The following is a 17,581-nucleotide window of genomic DNA, read 5'->3' on the forward strand; positions in this document are numbered from 1 at the left end:
AGGCCTCCTTGTTTTATGTACATTTTCAGAGGGGAATGTCAACTCGAGGCCCGTGGTGTCCTGACATAACTGCTTTATACTATTCCTGTTCCACAGTGGTGCAGCACTGCTGGCTCTGGAGCAGTTTGGCCAATGAATCTCACCCACACATGGTGTGTGCTTGTGAGAAAAGGTATTGGAGGGAGGGGGAGTTCAAGGATTACTGACACATCACTGCTGCTGTATGATTCAGTGTTGTCTGCAGCAGTGCTTAAATGAAAAAACTTGGCTTTGCAAAAACCTTCAAACGCCTCCTTCTCCCCCCAAAAACACAAACACAGATAACTGAGCAGTCTGGGAGTTTACAGTGCCAGCTTTGACATCCAGAGCTGGATGTCTGCCCAGGATGGGATTGTCTTGACTTGATTTTTTGGTGTATTTCATTAATTAGGCTGGCATTATTTATACTTTTTAGGAACAAAATCATGCCCAGGAGAATGTTCCCTGGAAGTATCTATTTGCAGTAGCCATATCCCTTCAGCAGAAAACAGGATTTACACAAGCTGCATTTTAAACTGTTGGTACCACAGTTAATCCTAAATGCTGTAAACTGTAATGGCCTATTTCTTTATGTCAAGTTCTTTTCCTCCCAATATCCCCTTTTCTGACTGCAAAGCAGCTTATGCTGGTTCATCTACAGTCCTGACATTCAAAACCTTCCATGAGTGGCAGCAGTAAAACTTTATTTAGCTTCCTTCTTAGTCTGAGAAAGAAATAGCTGTGGCACAAAAACATTTAGTAGCAAAACCAAATGTGTGGTATTGCTTCCATTGTTGTTCAGTAGTTGTTTTTTCCTTGTGCTTGAGCATCTTGAGGAAGGACTGATGGTGATGGCTGGAAGGTCTCTGCTGGAATTGCTTTTCCACTGTGAGTGATTATCACGACTGTTAGTGACAGCCCAGGGGGATGTGTTGCTCCTCAGGATACATGAAAAAATAAGGAATGCTACTTTTCGTGGTTTGGAACTCCTAGCTGTCCACTGATACTATCTGGATGCTGAATTAACTTAAGACATTACAACACTAAACCCATTTTCACCCAGTTTCCCTCTCAAAGGAAAAACCTAGCCCTCATTTGTTAGACTGCAGGCTTGATGACTGACTTGACATTGTTAAATGAAATCAAATATGTGAACAGGCCTGTTTACAATTTGACAATTACAAATCTTTAATACAGAGATGATGTGTTAGCTGCTTCTTCTGGTTTTATGAATGCATATTTTATTGCCTTAGTGAAGGCCTAAAAGGAGAGCACTGAGATTCAGGGTATCTCAAATGTTAAATGCCTGTCAAATGTTAGCAGGATGGAATCCATTAGAAGAAATACTAGTAATAGCAATATTAAGAATTGAAATTTATCTGCTTTTAAAAATGCTTGGATTTAAACTGCCTTTTACTGCCTGTGCATCGTGTCTGTCACACTGGTGGTGGGCTCATGCTAGACTCAGCATGATGTATTAAAATGTAGACATTGACTATTGGAACATTACATTATTTGCCTAGCTGCTTTCAAAACCACTACTAGTTGGGATGTAACGTAGTATAAATAGAAAAAAAGGAAAATTACTTACTGATTCTGGAGAAGATTCCTTAAATATGAATAGTTAGGGTGGAGACAGTCTTTTAAAATCTAAACTTTCCAAGCAAGTTCCAAATATTGTGAAAATTGTATCAGGTCATTATTACTTTGTCAGCAAAAGTCAGGAGTGAAACTAGCGCTGTAATTTCAGTATCAGAAAGTGGAATTATTTTATTTTCACTTCTGTTTTCAGCACAGGGCATGCAGGGGATCTCTCCCTAACCCCTGCACTGCAGCTAGAGAACAAATGAGTTTAAATGTATGTAACTAATTCATACTCATTACATTTCCTCAAACTCATACGTACGTGTTAAACATTCCTGCCAATTCTTCTGTGTATTTTAATCACCTTCCAGCAGCACTGCCAAGGCCCACAGTTTTTAAGGCTAAGATAACTACTTGCACACATGAATACAGGCCTAAACACTGTAAGCTCGAGATAAAGGAATTCACAAGATTTAAACATTATTTGTTACAATTAAAGGTTTTCCCAAAATGTGCACAAGTGAAAGATGGCAAACAGAAGAAAAAAATTGCACCCCATGGCTGGTGCTCCAGCTGGTGCAGCTCGGGAGCTTTTCCTGGCCTGCCACTGACAGAAATCTTTTTCTTTGTTCCCTCTTTCTTTCTGCTCTGTTCCTTCTTTTTCTTTCGTTCTTTCTTTTAATTTATTTCTCGGTAGCCCTCTCAAGTTTGTGCCCCAAACCTCACATCCTATGTCTTTTCTGTAAAGACAACTACTCTCAGCTTATCTTTCTCTTCATCTCCCATGTCTGCTTGCTGTTCCAGGTTTGCTTTCCAGGTTACAAAGACTGGAGAAAGGAGTTTTCTGTGGGATTGTGTCCACAGGCACAGAAGGCAAACCCCCTAATTACCACTTGTGTTTCCTTTACCAGTGCAAACAATGCCATGCCTGAGGTCAAATGTGGTTAAAGAGTTCGAGCTGCACAAAGGCTCTCCTGCACAGCCCTGGGTGAACTTCCTCCTGTGTCCCCTTGCACAGGTGTCCTGCCTGAGCACTGAGAGAAAAGGGGATGATGTTAGTAAGAAAGATGAGAGCTGCATTCATCAACTCAGCTCCAGGTTACTGGAGACCTCTGCATCAGGAGCACGTGGAGGAACTGGTCTCACATCTAGTGCTGGGCACCACAGGATCAGCTGAGCAGCCAACATCTGGGGCATCAGAAGTTAAAACAGTAGAAAGTAATGTTCTGAATATCCAGACCATAAGCAACATAGAAGTCCTAGAAATCAGGGTCAAGAATCTACAAAGAATGTTTATTTTCAGGTAAAAATCCTTAAACCTAAAAGACTAAATTACTAGGAGCATGGTTATTTTCCTCTCTGAAACAATTTTAACTTCTTTTCTGAATGCTTTAGGCATTCCCCTGCTGATCAAATCTGGACAGAGTAAAAAGGTACTGACCTGATCTAACAGAAAAGCACTGTCAGTTGCAACATCAGTCATCCTAGCTAGGTAAGAACTGGAACATTATTTGATATGGGAAAGACTGATAAATTACTTTGTATTTTGTGAATCATGGCATCTTTTTTTTCTGCCACTGCAGGTGAATAGGTTTTTTTCCCCCTTCTTACAGATGCGTGAAAAAAGAGATATGCTGCTATCTTTGTTCTTTCTGATAGGACAACAATATTCTCATCTTAGAAATAGCATTCATCTCTAAGTCAAAAAGTCATGTTTGCTTGGCAATACAACTTGAATTTCAGTATATAAGTTTGAACCAAGCTAAATATAACTATGCTATATTCCTGTAAAAAAGAAGGGTAGTATCAAAAGCTACCATGTATTTCTAATTTCCCAACTATGTCAAAATAATTCTATACCTATTTCTTAAGAGATGTTTAAAACATGTTTCTTGCTGTCTGCTATTAATCCTCTTAGTGGACTCAGTGCAGATGTGTGGGAAAATGCTAGTCAGCTTTAGATTAGATTCTCCTGTACCTGAGGAAACGAGCAAAATAACATCGCCAAATCCCTGTCAAATCTCTTTAGGTGAAATTCATTTCAGGGCTAGAATAATAATTTGGGAGGGGTTTTTTTTTTTTGTTTTGTTTATGGAAAGTTCAATATTGAAACGGAGAGCTTATTTTGGGAGGTAGAAGACAAGAACAGAGTATGTCCAAGGTGACCTGCACTTACTGAATCCCCAGTCTTGTGTTTCATGCATGCACCAGTTACTGTGATCAGGTGTGTGTGGTTTACATGGAATGCAGTTTCCTTTGAAGGGGCATCCGTGAACACCAGCGGTTCCAGTCTGAGGTCCATGGATGTACAGAAAGGGACGCAGAAGATCGGTTCACCGGAGCTGTTAATCAGGGTGTGAGCCGACTTACTGCAAGTCCTTTGTTTCCCAAACAATTCAGTATTGTACGTTCTCGTTCCTGTGGACTATGAAGTCCACATAAATATATTTTTCCACGAGGTCCTGCCTTATAAGGAAGGTAAAATTGTTCCAAATGCATTTGTTCTCCTTTCGGGGTTGACATAGAACTTGGCGTTATCACCTATATGTAACCTGACGTTCTCCGAGTAAAAGGCAGAAATTAAGTTAATTAATTAGCTAATTAATTTTAAAAGGACTGAATCGGCATTGATGCTGATATTAACGGAGAAAGCAAATGTCGCGAAGGGCAAGGCTGTAGAAACGTCGGCGTTTCTTGGCAGTACCGGCAGCAATTTCCTGCCCGGAGCCCGGCCCTGCCCCGGCTCCCTCCTCCCGGAGCGGCGCAGGAGGGAGCGGGCACGGCGGAGCCGCGGGTCCGGAGCGCCCTGGCGGGCCGGGAGTGCCCCGGACACTGCTGTCAGGTACCGAGGGTGTCCTCACGGGGATGGGGATGGGGATGGGGATGGGGATGGGGATGGGGATGGGACGATCCGCGGGGCTGAGGCTGAGCCTGGCGGGGCGAGCGCCGCCCGTTCTGCGGGTGGCGGGTGCGGGGTAGGTTCGCGTGTAGCCCTTAGGGGATGCAGAGGCTTGCGAAGGGCGGTGCTGCTGCCCGGGCTGAGCCCGGGGCGGACGGAGCCGGCTGGTCCCGTGGCCAGCAGGGCGAGCGGCGCTGGCGGTGATGTGCCCTGCTCTCAGCCTGGCTGATGCCGCACCTCACCTGGCCGTGCTGCCAGCTCCCGCCAGGTGCTGCCGCTCCCTGCTCTCGGGAGAAAAGGCAGTGTAAGGGGAGAGGGTACCCTACTGCATCAGAACAAAAAAAAATTATAAAAAATTAGAAAATTAATTCATTCTCTGACTAATATTTTGTTAACACTGGACAGAAATAACTCTGAATCAGAGATTAATCTAAGTTTGATTAAAGCCACTAGATGATGTTTAAGCATACTGTTTCTCCAGTGGACAAGGCTAAAATCCAGGGGCTGAACAGTCTAATATAATGCAACATTAAAAATAAAAGTCACAAAAGGTGAACTAATGCATGCCTTCTGGCCATTTCGCTTCCTGTTTTTTGAATATTACAACTTCTTGGAAATCTTGGAAAGAGCCTGGCTTGTTATTTATGTGGTACTAAGCATCTTTGTGCTTGGGAGTGCTCTTCGCAGCATTTTAGTGGACTGGATAAGAAATGAAACTATTTGTCATACTGGGCAAGAAATGCTTATCATGCTGATATTCTGTTTTTCTGATCAAGAGCAGAAGTCCTATACTTAACGTAGTTATGACATGTCTGAATGACTTGCAGCATATCTAGTGACATGTGTCAGGCTAAGGGATGTGTAGCTGTGTTATGTAGTTCTGAAAATGAGAAAGTGACTGAAAAGAAACACGGACATTCATAAAAATGGAACTATCTAGGGATGAAATGAGGGCTGAGTTTTGTAAAATCTTTATTGCTTTCTACTATAGAGCATATCAACCTTTTCTAAATCCTAGATCGTACAGTGGCTTGTGTGTGTGGTTGTAGGGACAATGAAAGATTCTGGATGACTACAAAGCCTTTCTTTTAAATAAATCATGTGATTCTGTCTCTCCTCTTCCTTTACCAAAGGGTTTAGTTGTAATTCTCAGTATTTCATTGAAGTTCATGTAGCTGGACTATCTCACAATATAAACTGATCTTTTGCTAGTTTAAATAATTATTCTATAATTTGTTATATTCCTGCATTCATACAGTGACTACACTCCAATCTACTCTATTAACCAGTCCAGTTAAAGTGTGTGTAACAGGACAATGGTTTTGTTAGTAGAGCTAGTAAAGTAGAAGAAAAAGTATATGAAAAAAGCAATGTTTTACAAGAAACTGCTCTGAAATAGGGTGTTCTGTAGGATTTGGAGAGTGAGCTAGTTCCATGACATTCCAGAAGCATCAGACATCATCCTGGGAGATCTTTTACTCAGGAAGTGAAAACGGAGGAATTGCTTTCGGTTTCATTTCTCAGCCTTGTACAACACCTTCATTGAACTGAAGCAGCTAGAAAAATCATAACAGGAAAATATACTGGTAGTTTATCTTGAACTGGATAATTTTTAAAGAACGGCTAGGTTTATTTTTTATTTTAGAGCTTTCAATCTTATTAAAAAGGAGTGCCTGTACCCTTCTTTTTTACAGCTTCACGTTTGGATCTCCTGACTGTTTTGGATCTGTTTGTAATAGCCATTGCTGCTGTTGTCTTGCTTCACTCATTGCCCCAGAGAAAGAAATCACTCTCAAGGTTTAAGCTGGTATCAGTAAGTGGTTTTTTTGTGTGTGTGTGTTTGGTTTTTTTTTGTTTTGTTTTTAATTATTGTTTTGTTTTGGGTTTGGTTGTGGGGTTTTTTTGTTTTGTTTTGTTTTTTTTTAATGCTTTTTTGTGTGTGAGCTGTATTGTTTGTTTAGTTTTTTTGGTTTTTAAAATTCCTCTTGGCAACCACCCTTTGTTATCCTGTGAAGGCAAGTATGATATGGAAATGTGATATTTAGTAGTACCTCTAGGGAAGTAGAATAGCTTCAAGAACTGAGTAGGTGGTAGCATGGCTGCTCCAGGGTTTACCTGAGCAGGTTTGTGATCCAGCAGCCCTTAAATTACTGCAGTAAATTGTTTGTAGGAGTTACAGGCTGTTTCTGAATGGCTGCACAGTGGAGTCTTGCACATCCCAATGCTTTTCTGAGTTGAGGATGATTTCAGGATCCTCAAAACATGACTGCAGGCATAGAAAAGTCAGACTTAAGGTAGTAGTAAAGACATAGCCTAGAAGAAAGCTGAGATATTTATTTCTGCTTGTATTTGTAATTTCACTTTCCCATACAGTTAAGAGAAGCAACTATCTTTTATCAATAGTAGAGAATTCTGAATAGCTCTTGTGTGAAATTATATATTTAAAAAATCATGAGACAAAAATGTTTTTTTGCAGAACAACTACAAGCAGATCTACAACAATGCAAGGTGAGTAAAATATAACCAAAATGTCAAGTTTTGCTAACATCAAAGACAGCACATTCAAGCAATATTGGCTTAGCTATTAGTTTACCTTCTAATTGTATGAAATGTGGATGAATGTTTTAGCCTGAAATTATTCACATTTTAAAATTGAATATTTTACAAAACGTAGAGCTTACATTTTCAGATCTTGATTTCTGGAGTTAAGTAAAAATAATAAATAATTTATTAATCTTGAAATTCAAGTTATTTCTGTATACAAACTGACTCTGGTAAAAGTTTTTAAATCCATAACACTCTCCATCTGCTGGTGAGGCGTTAGTATAGTCTGAACTTGAAGAAGCTGTGTTTTACACAGAGGGAAATGACTCACTGCCTTGTTCTGTACTGGAGGGCAGCCTGTCAGCTCCTGGCAATGTTTTGAATTCAAGCCTCTTACTAAATATCAATGAACAAAAACATCTTTGCTCCAGACAGAGTGAACTGATTCTGCTTGAGCAGGGCTTGCACTAGGTGATCTCAGGAAGTCCCTTCCAAGTGAAATGATTTTGTGATTCTAGGACATCTTCATGACATCCTGTGCAGTACCTTTTTTCCTGTGCTTTAGGGACCAGAACTCCTTTAGGTTTTATTGATGCAGGCACTGTTCATAAATACAATCTTGCTGTATATTTTTGCTATACAGAAAAGAGCTACCTAGATTTTGTTCTGTGTGTACTCTGGAAAAGGAGTCAGTGCTGGGGATCTTTTACCCAAGGTAGGAGGAAATTATCCATACTCAGAGCATATTTTCTATTCTTCCAGAATCTCAACCTGCCACAGCCCCTGGAATGCCCTATGGCTCCCCTCAGCCGGTCCCTGGGACTTACCAAGGTGGGTGGCTTGGTTACAGATCTGTGAGGCTGTTAGGAAATAAACATGGAGAATATGGGGTTGTACAAGGGTGATCATCTCCAATTTACTTTTCTGCTATTAATTCTATAGAATTTCCTTTCATTTCTGTTTTGCCCGAATGTAATTTCTTTCCTTAGTGGTTCTACATGTTAGTACGTGCTGGGCAGTACCAACAGTGGTAGGAGTTAAAAATATCAGGTATTCCTCAGCGGTCATTGTGGGGATGTTGCTAGAGAGGTTTGCCAGGTGTTACTGATTGCAATTAATGTGCAGCAGGTTGTTACTAATAACCATATTTTTAAATTATCATTACTAGTTACTTCAGTATTTCACTTTCCTTTTCTCTAGAAATACAGAAGTGAAGGTAGAGTTGCTTTCCTCTTGCAGTTCTGCATGTATTCAGTTCCTGTTTCATACTCTGTTGCTGTACTTTGCAGTTGATTTAACTTACACTTTCCCTTACTTGCTCTCTCCTCTTCTGTCTCATTTTTCTCTTCCACTTCAAAATGCAGCGCTCCTGAACAGCTTCTCTCATTCTGGCAATGATTTCTTTGTGAAGAACCAAATCACAATAAATATCTAACAATCAGGCTCAGAGCATAAGTCAGAGGTAAAAAGCAAAACGTTTGGCGTAAGTTACTGTGCTGTTCATAAGTTAAAGCTTGTGCATCCTGGGACAAGGCACTCTGAGGTCTCCGAGTGCACTTGGCTTTAGCAGGGAACAAGCACTCACTGCTTGTGCCACGGAGGTGGCAGGAGCATTGTTATTTTCAGTAATTGTGTGTGCACACACTTGCCCACAATAGCAGTAGGTAGACGGTGTGCGGAGTTTTCAGACACTGTTTACATCACCTGAGGTACTGGCCTGCTTATGGCCACAGCATGAATTTTCACATGCGCTGGTCCATGTGTTGCAATGTAGTGTGAAATTTGGTGCTGAGCTGGTGTGGGCTGTAGACCTTCAGCCTGCAAGTTATCTGGTTTGAAAACTGTAAAAGAACTTTGCTAAAAGGACGTTTCTTTTCATGAAAGTAGAAGGTATAGTTCCAGGAAAACTTGTCTTAAAATTCCTCATTTGGTCAACTGGCCGCATGTAAATGCCAATGCTTTTCATGCAAGTTAAAGTATCCTTTCTTCTCTACTTATTAAAGCCCTTTATTTATTTATTTATTTCTGTTTTTTGAATTGACTGTCTCTTTGTGAATGAAATTTCTTCCGTATTCAAGAATGATGCATTTCTTTATTTATTTTATTTGGTTTTGTGTGAGGCATCAGAACCTCCCACAGCAGTGTAACTCCCCTTACGAGAATTATTGTATTCATAACTCAAATATGTAAGGTATCTCTATAGTTCCAAACAGTGAATAAATTACTCTTTTGAAGATGGATGGGTCAATTCTTTTCCAACATTTAACTTTCATAACGATATCTCTCCTGCCATGCCAAATGTCACAGGTGCAGTGAACTATGGATTCCAGGCACAGCCCATGGGATTCCCAGGTGGATTTGCCGTTCCACCTGTCCAGAACCAGCCCACCATGGGCGGGGCAATTTGGATGCCTATTCCTCCTTCTATTCCCAACTGCCCTCCTGGACTGGAGTACCTCACACAGGTACCTGCACCCTTCCTCCTTCCCCAGAGATGAGGTATTCTGCTCTGGGGAGCAGCCTGCATCCATGAAATAGCCAAATAAAGCATCTGGTTATCTGGTTATGAAGCAGCTGCGTGGGTTGCTGCCTGTGGGCTGTTGAGTGAAGCCTTTTGTAATGTCTGAATGCAGAGATATCTCTTAGAGATGTAGCACTCGTTCCTGGAGCACCTTCCTGCCAAATAGGGTGCTAAAGAATGAGGGACACATGGCTGTCATACATCCTTCCCGTTTCTGAAGTTACTGTTTGGGAGATGTAATGTCCTTTGGAAAGGTATACAGAATAAATATCTATAATGTGGGCTACTCTTAGCATATTAAAAACACTTAATTTTCTACATTATGCTTTCTTCACACTTCTTAATATTGTTAATAGAGCTGCCAGTCAGTCTTCACAGCACAGAGACTGTTAATAACAAAATAAGAATTGTTTTCACATTACTGAATATGTCTTTGTACTGTAAAATACAGTTCATCTCAGCACTGGAAAGATTATTACTGATACTAAGTCCTAAAAAAAAAAAAAAAAAGGCAAAAAAACCAGCACTGGTGAGGAGAAGCTGGTTTTACCCTGAATTTTCCTTAGAGCTGAGCAGTAGCTGAGCTTCCACTCTAAAATACCCCTAATTTCTAAAATTTCCTGGTTTTGTCTGTATGAAGTCTCTGGGACATGATGTCAGAGCTGAGTCCTGAAAGGAGCACAGGTGTGTTAGCCCTGTGTGATTGTAAGCAGCCCAGTTTGGTCCAGCTCCAGTGCTCTGGAACACTCTTCTGCTAAACTGGCAGAGGACAGGGCAAGGAGGCAAGCGAGCCATTTCCATAGCTCAGCTGGGAGAGAATCCACCTCTACAGTGCATTGATCCATATGTTTTTATTAAACATCAGAGGTTCTTAAAACTGCAGTTTTTGTTAGTTGCAACTTGTTAACTGTTTATTCTGTTTATTTTTTTCAACCATGAGCAGATTGACCAGATCTTAATTCATCAGCAACTTGAACTTCTTGAGAGTAAGTACAAAGTATTTTAATCTAAAAAGTTTAGGCTTTTTCTGTCACTGTGTTCTTAAGGTGGTTACCACCTTTGTCTTTCTTGTATTACCTGTCTCAATTCCTGCAGAAGTCCTGAAGAAGTGGAAGAGATGAAGGAGAAAATAGGAGGGAAGAGATATTCAGCAGGTTCTATTTCTCAAAAGATACACAGCAATGCAACTGAATAATCTTAGTTGTAGATGCTCTAGTTGATATATAGCTAGTTATAGATGAAGTCACACATTTCCAATGTTACTTGTTAACAATGATTTCTATTTTCCTCTCTTCCTTACTTTAAGATCTTGTTTTCTGTCCTGCCATATCCCACCTAATTTCATGGACTGGCATGTGGCTTTGATCCCTTTTACAGGCAATCCTGCTGTTTTAGCAAACTGAATGACTTTCCTTCTGCTCCCCTCATTCTGTGCTTTAAGAATATCCAAGTTGTATTATCAATGCCTTTCAAACAGAAGAAATAAAATGCACCATACATCCCAGCTGACCCCTAATGTTACTACTGCATTTTTCTTTCCGGTTCTTTCTAAAACTTAAAAGAGTGCTTTCATTTGCTGTAGAAATTAATTAAAATTTCTGTCCTGGCTCTTGTTGCTTTTGATGTGTGTTGCTGTAAATCTAGACCGAGAGGGGTTTTTTTGTGTCTTTCTTATTCTGAATGTATTTGTACTCTTTTCTGGCTTCACGCCCAAATTCACACCTCTCTTAAACCATTCAGTTCTCCCCCGAGAGCCTTCCCTGCTGTGTTATTGGTAATGGTGGTGCTTGTTCAGGCAGCAGGTGCCTGTGGCTGGGAGGGACACTGGGGACAGATGGGAATCTCCCATTTCTTTTCACATGTCCTTGTTTATGGTGGCTTCTTCCCCCTGAACTTCTCCATCAGGCTTCACTGCTTGAGGGTCTTTTCCTATCATTTCCCTTGGCCAGAAACTGCCTCTGACTGACTTTGAGCAAGGCTTGCCTTCCCAAAGAGCAGCTGCAGAGTCAGCAGGCAGTGACTGACCAGACACTCCTAGGAATTTAGCAGGTTTCTTCCCCTTTTTCAGTTGTGACTGGCTTTGAAACGAACAACAAATATGAAATCAAGAATGCACTGGGACAAAGGGTGTACTTTGCAGCAGAGGACACTGACTGCCTCACCAGGAATTGCTGTGGGCCATCACGGCCCTTCACCATCCGCATTATTGACAACCTGGGCCGCGAGGTGATAACGCTGCAAAGACCTCTGCGATGCTCCTCGTGCTGCTGCCCCTGCTGCTTGCAGGAGGTGAGTTGCTGCCTCTCACTGCCTTCCTTCTCGTGGGACTGGCACCTCCTGTGCAGTTTTCAGGTTGCCATGAATCAGGAGATCAGGTGAAATGAGTCAGGGTTTGCCAGTAAGGTGTGGGGTTTGTGCATAGGGTTCTTGGTCTGGGAAGATGCAAGTGTTCTGCAACACTTGGACTCACTGGCCAATGCTGATTGCGGTGATGAAAAATCTCATTGAATTTGTGGCTGGTGCTGAAACCTGCACTGGGGATGGACTTGGAATGGAAGAGTAAGGCAACAGCTTTCATAAAACAGCAGCTAGAATTTCCATTTTACAGTTCTGAAAGCTATAGTGGCATTCAACACAGGAGATCATGAAGCTTTTAAAATATTAACATAATTCTGGAATGATGCAACTTCTGAAACTCTAAATCTAAGCCTACTCAGAGCTCCTGCTGAGGCATTTGCAGTAGCTGCACCCTATAATGCCTCCACTGAATGTTTTTGGGATATTCACTGCCTTTCTTTCGCTGGACTTTGGTCTTTAATTTGTAGATGCATAGTTTGTGTGCTCCAGAACCTGAGGAGTCTCTTATTTAAGTTTTCTTGAAGGCAGAAACTGAATAAGAGGTCTGCAATCTGAGTGCTCTTCTGAAAACACTTGCAGCAAAATGCTTTGTAAAGCCAGATTGTTGTGGAGAAATAGGTTGTTTAGCATTTGTGTGCTGGTGTGGGTTTTGTCTCGCTAGCATTTCATTCATGCATGATCATTCATGTGGAGGTTTTTCTCTTCCCTGTGAAGCTGGAAGTCCAGGCACCTCCAGGAACAACAGTTGGTTATGTTGTCCAGAACTGGCATGCCTGCCTGCCAAAGTTTACCATTCAAGATGAGAAAAGAATGGATATGCTGAAAATTATTGGCCCGTGTATTGTGTGCCGGTGTTGTGAGGACGTTAATTTTGAGGTATGCAATGTAGAAATTGCTTGCATGTATCTGTTTTCTGATAGTGGTTTGATATTAGTTTGTTGCTTGACTTACTATCTATCAACTGAACTGAACTCTGGTATATACTAAGTACTACATCATCTTTGAATGCTGATATAATCAAAGAACTTCTCTAGATACCTAAATTACTCTAGACAAACCAGACAAACTTCCAGAAATGATGTGTTAAAGCTACTCATCAGTGATCACTGGGAATTCCCTGTGGCTGCATGCAAATCACTTAATTAAAATATTAGCAGCAAAATCTTACTGAATCTCTTATGTCAGGCTCTAAGAAAAATATAGGCAGCTGTATCAAGTATTTATTAAAATTACTTCCTTCAATAATTTATTTAATGATCTAATAAACATTCAATGAACTAGTAAGTTAAGATAATTTAGACCTGAAATATAGTTGGATGACTGAAGAGTTACAACTTTCCTTTTAAAATAATATTGATTAATGCAATATTGTTTTTGTGGACATTAAGTAAAAGACATATGAGGTCACAATTTAATGTTTAAAATAATGTTGCAAATAGTTACTGCAGCAAATTTTTGTCTTTTTATTTTGGAAACTAGTCTTTCACATGACCCAGAAGACTGGATCTAACCGTAGAAAACGCAAGGTTCCTAGAGGGCTAATCTCTCCTTTTGAACAGAAGAATGTAATTTGTTTAATTTTCACTTGAGCAGCTCTTGATGCATGGCAGGAGAAACTAATTCACTGTCTTGGCTAAAAGACACCACTTCCAGCAGAGTGTGTGCATGTGGTTGCTATATCCCAGCACCATCAAGGAATTGAACTTCCAGTCAGATTCAGAATCAAGTTCATGGCTCTAATACTTTAGACCAACTTTCTAATAGTCTCTTTGCCTTTTGGTACAAGCCCTTGCATTCAATAACTGTATTAATCAAAATAATAGTCTGAAGCTTTTAAATGCATATGTTCCAAAATGGATTTGGGAATATTATGAATGACAGGTTTGATGATACTTTTTTAAATGTTATGTTAAACTATAGGTGAAGTCTGTGGATGAGACTTGTGCTGTTGGGAGGATTTCTAAGCAGTGGACTGGTTTTGTGCGGGAAGCCTTCACAGATGCAGATAATTTTGGAATCTCATTCCCAATGGACCTTGATGTGAAAATGAAAGCTGTCATGATTGGTGCTTGCTTCCTTATTGTAAGTCCATCATTCACTAATACATGAATACAAACTTTTTCGTCTCCATGTTTAAATTGTGATGGTAAAGGAGTTAATTTTGAGCTCCTTCAAGTGGGCTTCAGCTTGTGAACTTCTGTGTGTTAAACTGACCACAAAAGGCAACACAGAATTATTTTGGACAATAAGCTTATTCTGGACTACATGAAGTGCTAATTGTATTTAAGAAGAGTTTCATATTTGGTGGGCTGAAAAAAGGAAAAGGGAGGACTTCTTACAGACTCTTGAGCAGAGGAAAGCAAGTTTATGAATGGTGAAACCAGCAAAATAAAGATTAGCAATAGCCAAGAGACCCATCCAAAGGCTGAGCAACCGCTGGGCTGATGGACAGCTGAATGCTGCAGCCACTGCCTCCCAGCTCTCTTTGGAAGCTTGTGAAGCACTGAATTGAGCAGGATTAATGCTCTCACAGCAGTAGTTTCCAAATGGAGGGACTGCTGTGGAGGCTAAACTCATTGAACTTGTCAGAGCAGTTCTCAGCTGCACTCAGACTATCAATAGTGCAGTGCAGCTCACTTTCCTCTTTGGAAACAGTGTTGAACACACTCCTGTTTCCACCTAACAGTACAATTGTGCATCAAGGCACCATTTCAAAACATGCACTGCTTCTGTGCTGGCTGGGCTGCTGAGGGGCAGGAAAGGGGCATGTGAAGCACCTTGAGTTTGGAAAGGTCTCACCAACCTCTGACAGCCCTGTGCATGAACAAGGTTTTGTTCAGCTGTGTGTGTTTCAGTGCTACCACGTGCAGCAGGTGCAGCGTTAGCAAGTGTGAGCAGCCTGGGCTTTTGAGCACAGAAATGGGGCCCCACCAGTAAACTAAAGGCAGCCATTATTGTGGTGGACTCCAGTCTGAGGTAAAATGAGAGAGAATGAGTCAGGCTGAACAAAGTTAGGGCAGAAATTCTGAGTAAAGGAAGCACAGGTTTGGCTAGTGATAAATTAGAAGTTCCCGTGTTGGTCTTTTGCCATCTTTCTGTCTCTGTGGATGTCCCATTCTGAGAGACCCAGTTGGTGAGGGCACGGCAAATGTGTCCCCACCTTCTTCTCACCCTTTCAGGTTTCTTAGAGGAAGGTGTATCTTGCCATGCAGCCAGGGGATCTCGGAACTAAGAACCACATTTAAGAATTGTTTGTTTTGTTTATTCTTTTTTCTCCCTTTAGGACTTCATGTTTTTTGAGTATAGTGGTAATTAAGCATCATCGAGCAGCAGTTTGGTAATGAAATCTAAATGTTCTTTATGGAAGGAAGAAGAGCACGGATCTCCCAACTTTCCAATGAATTGCAGAGCTCCAGTAAGCATATGAGAAATGTATAGTTACATTTCTATAAGCTAAAAGTTTTATGGTATTTTTTATTATTTTTTCTAATCTGGTGAAATAATTTTTAGTATTCAAATAAAGACTCTATCTCTACAGATCAATAATATGATTTTAAGAAGTATATAGCAACCTTTTTTCTTTACCAAGAACTCTGTAATTTTAAAATAATTAATTATAGTAGTTATTTAGAGCTACTATAATAATATTTTGATTCCTAAAAAAGAGAAATACTTCTATATTCAATACTACTAATAATGATAATTTAAGCATAATAAGGAGACAATTATGTTTTCCTGGGTATTCTTTGGTAGTTTTTGCCTTGGTGTTCACATTCTGTTGTTTCTATCTTCCTATCAAATACATCAAATATATACATTTAGAGCAAAGTAATGCATTTGAACAGAACTACCTGAAACGAGTGTAAAATGTTATTATTACTCCGGTGTACTGGGTCTGTCTGAGCTGGAGTTCATTTCCCCCAGCAGTGCTCACAGAGCTGTGCCTCACTGGGAGCTGGAAGGGTGCTGATAACTCAGCCCTGTTTTGGCCCAGCAGCAGAGCTGCACCTCCAGCATCCCACGTGCCTTGAGTAGGCTGGGGATGGGCACGGTCCTGGGAGGGGACACAACCAGGCCAGGTGGCACAAATTCACCGAAGGCACATTCCATATCATATGACATCAGCTTGAATATACAAGATAAGGAAAGGAGGAGGAAGGCATTGCATTCATTTCTTTACAGTGTTTGCCTTGCCAGGCAATCACTTCCATGATGAAGCCCCACTTCCCAGGAAGTGGCTGGGCATTGCCTGCTGATGGGAAGTACAAAATAAAATGTTTCTTTATTTTTTTTACTCTGTGCACGCACAAACTTTTGCTTTTGTTCTAGTAAACTGCCTTACCTTAACCTACAAGTTGTTTTGTGTCTTATTGTATCTCCCCTGTCCCTCTGGGAAGGGGAGGCATAGAGAGGCTTGGTGGGCACCTGGCACCCAGCTAAGGTCAACCCACCACATCTAGTGATGAATATGTTGTCAAATATGACTCCTCCTGAGCATGACCTAATTTTCTTATTTGGGCTTTTTTGAAACTTAAGGCTTGCATGTTCACCAACAGAAGTGTAGAGGTGACAGGAAATAAAACTGTCTGTGCCTGCTTCTGTTTAATAATCCTTTAGTAATTGCTTCGTGCAGGAGTGTGACCTGAGGCAAGGAAAAACCCGTTAGTTACTTCTCAGTTTGTCCAGTCCTCTTTGTTCCTCATTTAGTCCACGGTTTTCACAGTTTGTGAGTCTGTAGTTTAGAGAGCACAGAGTAAACGGAACAGTTTCACTTCAAAGGCAGACACATGAAATGCCAGGTCAATTTCTTAGCATTTATAGCTTTATTTAAAAAATTTCAATATTTTATTAAAATGTCCAAGTAATGGATAAGTTGCAGTTTCTCACCCCAGCACACAAGCACATGCACAGAATGGTTCTTGGGATCCAGCTATGGGGAGAAGTCCTTGCCAGAATTTTCAGTTGCATTCCAGTCCTGCTGAAGAGTCCTTTTGTTTAGTATTTTAAATGTAGTGGTTGCTTCTGGCCAGTCAAAAAGCAAAAGAAAAGAGAAATGCCATTGCTGCTGTGTACCTGGATTCTCTTTGATGTTGGAATAATTGTGCAGATTTGGGATGACAGTCCAGACTGTTCTGAAAGCCTTTAAATTGTTTATTATTCCTTGTTAAATTAGCTTCTGATACTAAAATTCCTTGTATATTGAATTGCTGGAGGTGCATTTTTGATTCATCAGCACTATTCTTAAGGAATTAACTTAATATTATTATTTAAAAAATATTTTGTGCTTTATTGACCATCTATTAATGAGATACCAGAAATCCAGTCTTGCTAAAATCTGCTAGAAGTTTCTGATTACTGGAGTTAGGAGTAGAAGCTACATGTATTAGAAACCAGACTATCCTCTAGGGATTCACATGGCTAAGTCCATCATTATTATTTTTTCTGCAAGGGGTGGCACACAGCTTCATTTCTGCCTGTAGCTCTGAAGTCCCAGGCTCAAGCATATTTGATCCCTGAACTTCAGCAATTATTTGAATATTCCATAAACATTGTTTGGGAGGTATTTGAAAATACCTATTTACTTCCATGGCAGGTGCTGCATAGAATTTAAATTTATAATTTGCATTAGAGTGAGGTCCATGGCTGTTTGAAGAATG

General features: G+C 40.6%; 1 protein-coding gene across 1 annotated transcript; it reads left to right on the forward strand.

Moving 5' to 3' along the window:
• The first annotated feature begins 5,912 nt into the window (after nucleotides 1-5,912).
• LOC134047688 (phospholipid scramblase 1-like) lies at nucleotides 5,913-15,240 on the forward strand. Its single transcript, XM_062499024.1, has 8 exons — nucleotides 5,913-7,009; nucleotides 7,808-7,888; nucleotides 9,353-9,510; nucleotides 10,510-10,552; nucleotides 11,635-11,855; nucleotides 12,639-12,800; nucleotides 13,845-14,006; nucleotides 15,208-15,240. Exons 1-8 carry the CDS (start codon nucleotides 6,964-6,966, stop codon nucleotides 15,238-15,240), a joined length of 906 nt encoding a protein of 301 aa, XP_062355008.1. The 5' UTR covers nucleotides 5,913-6,963.
• Nucleotides 15,241-17,581: the final 2,341 nt, after the last annotated feature.

The sequence above is a fragment of the Cinclus cinclus genome, chromosome 10 (assembly GCF_963662255.1).
Source record: "Cinclus cinclus chromosome 10, bCinCin1.1, whole genome shotgun sequence".
Classification (NCBI taxonomy): domain Eukaryota; kingdom Metazoa; phylum Chordata; class Aves; order Passeriformes; family Cinclidae; genus Cinclus; species Cinclus cinclus.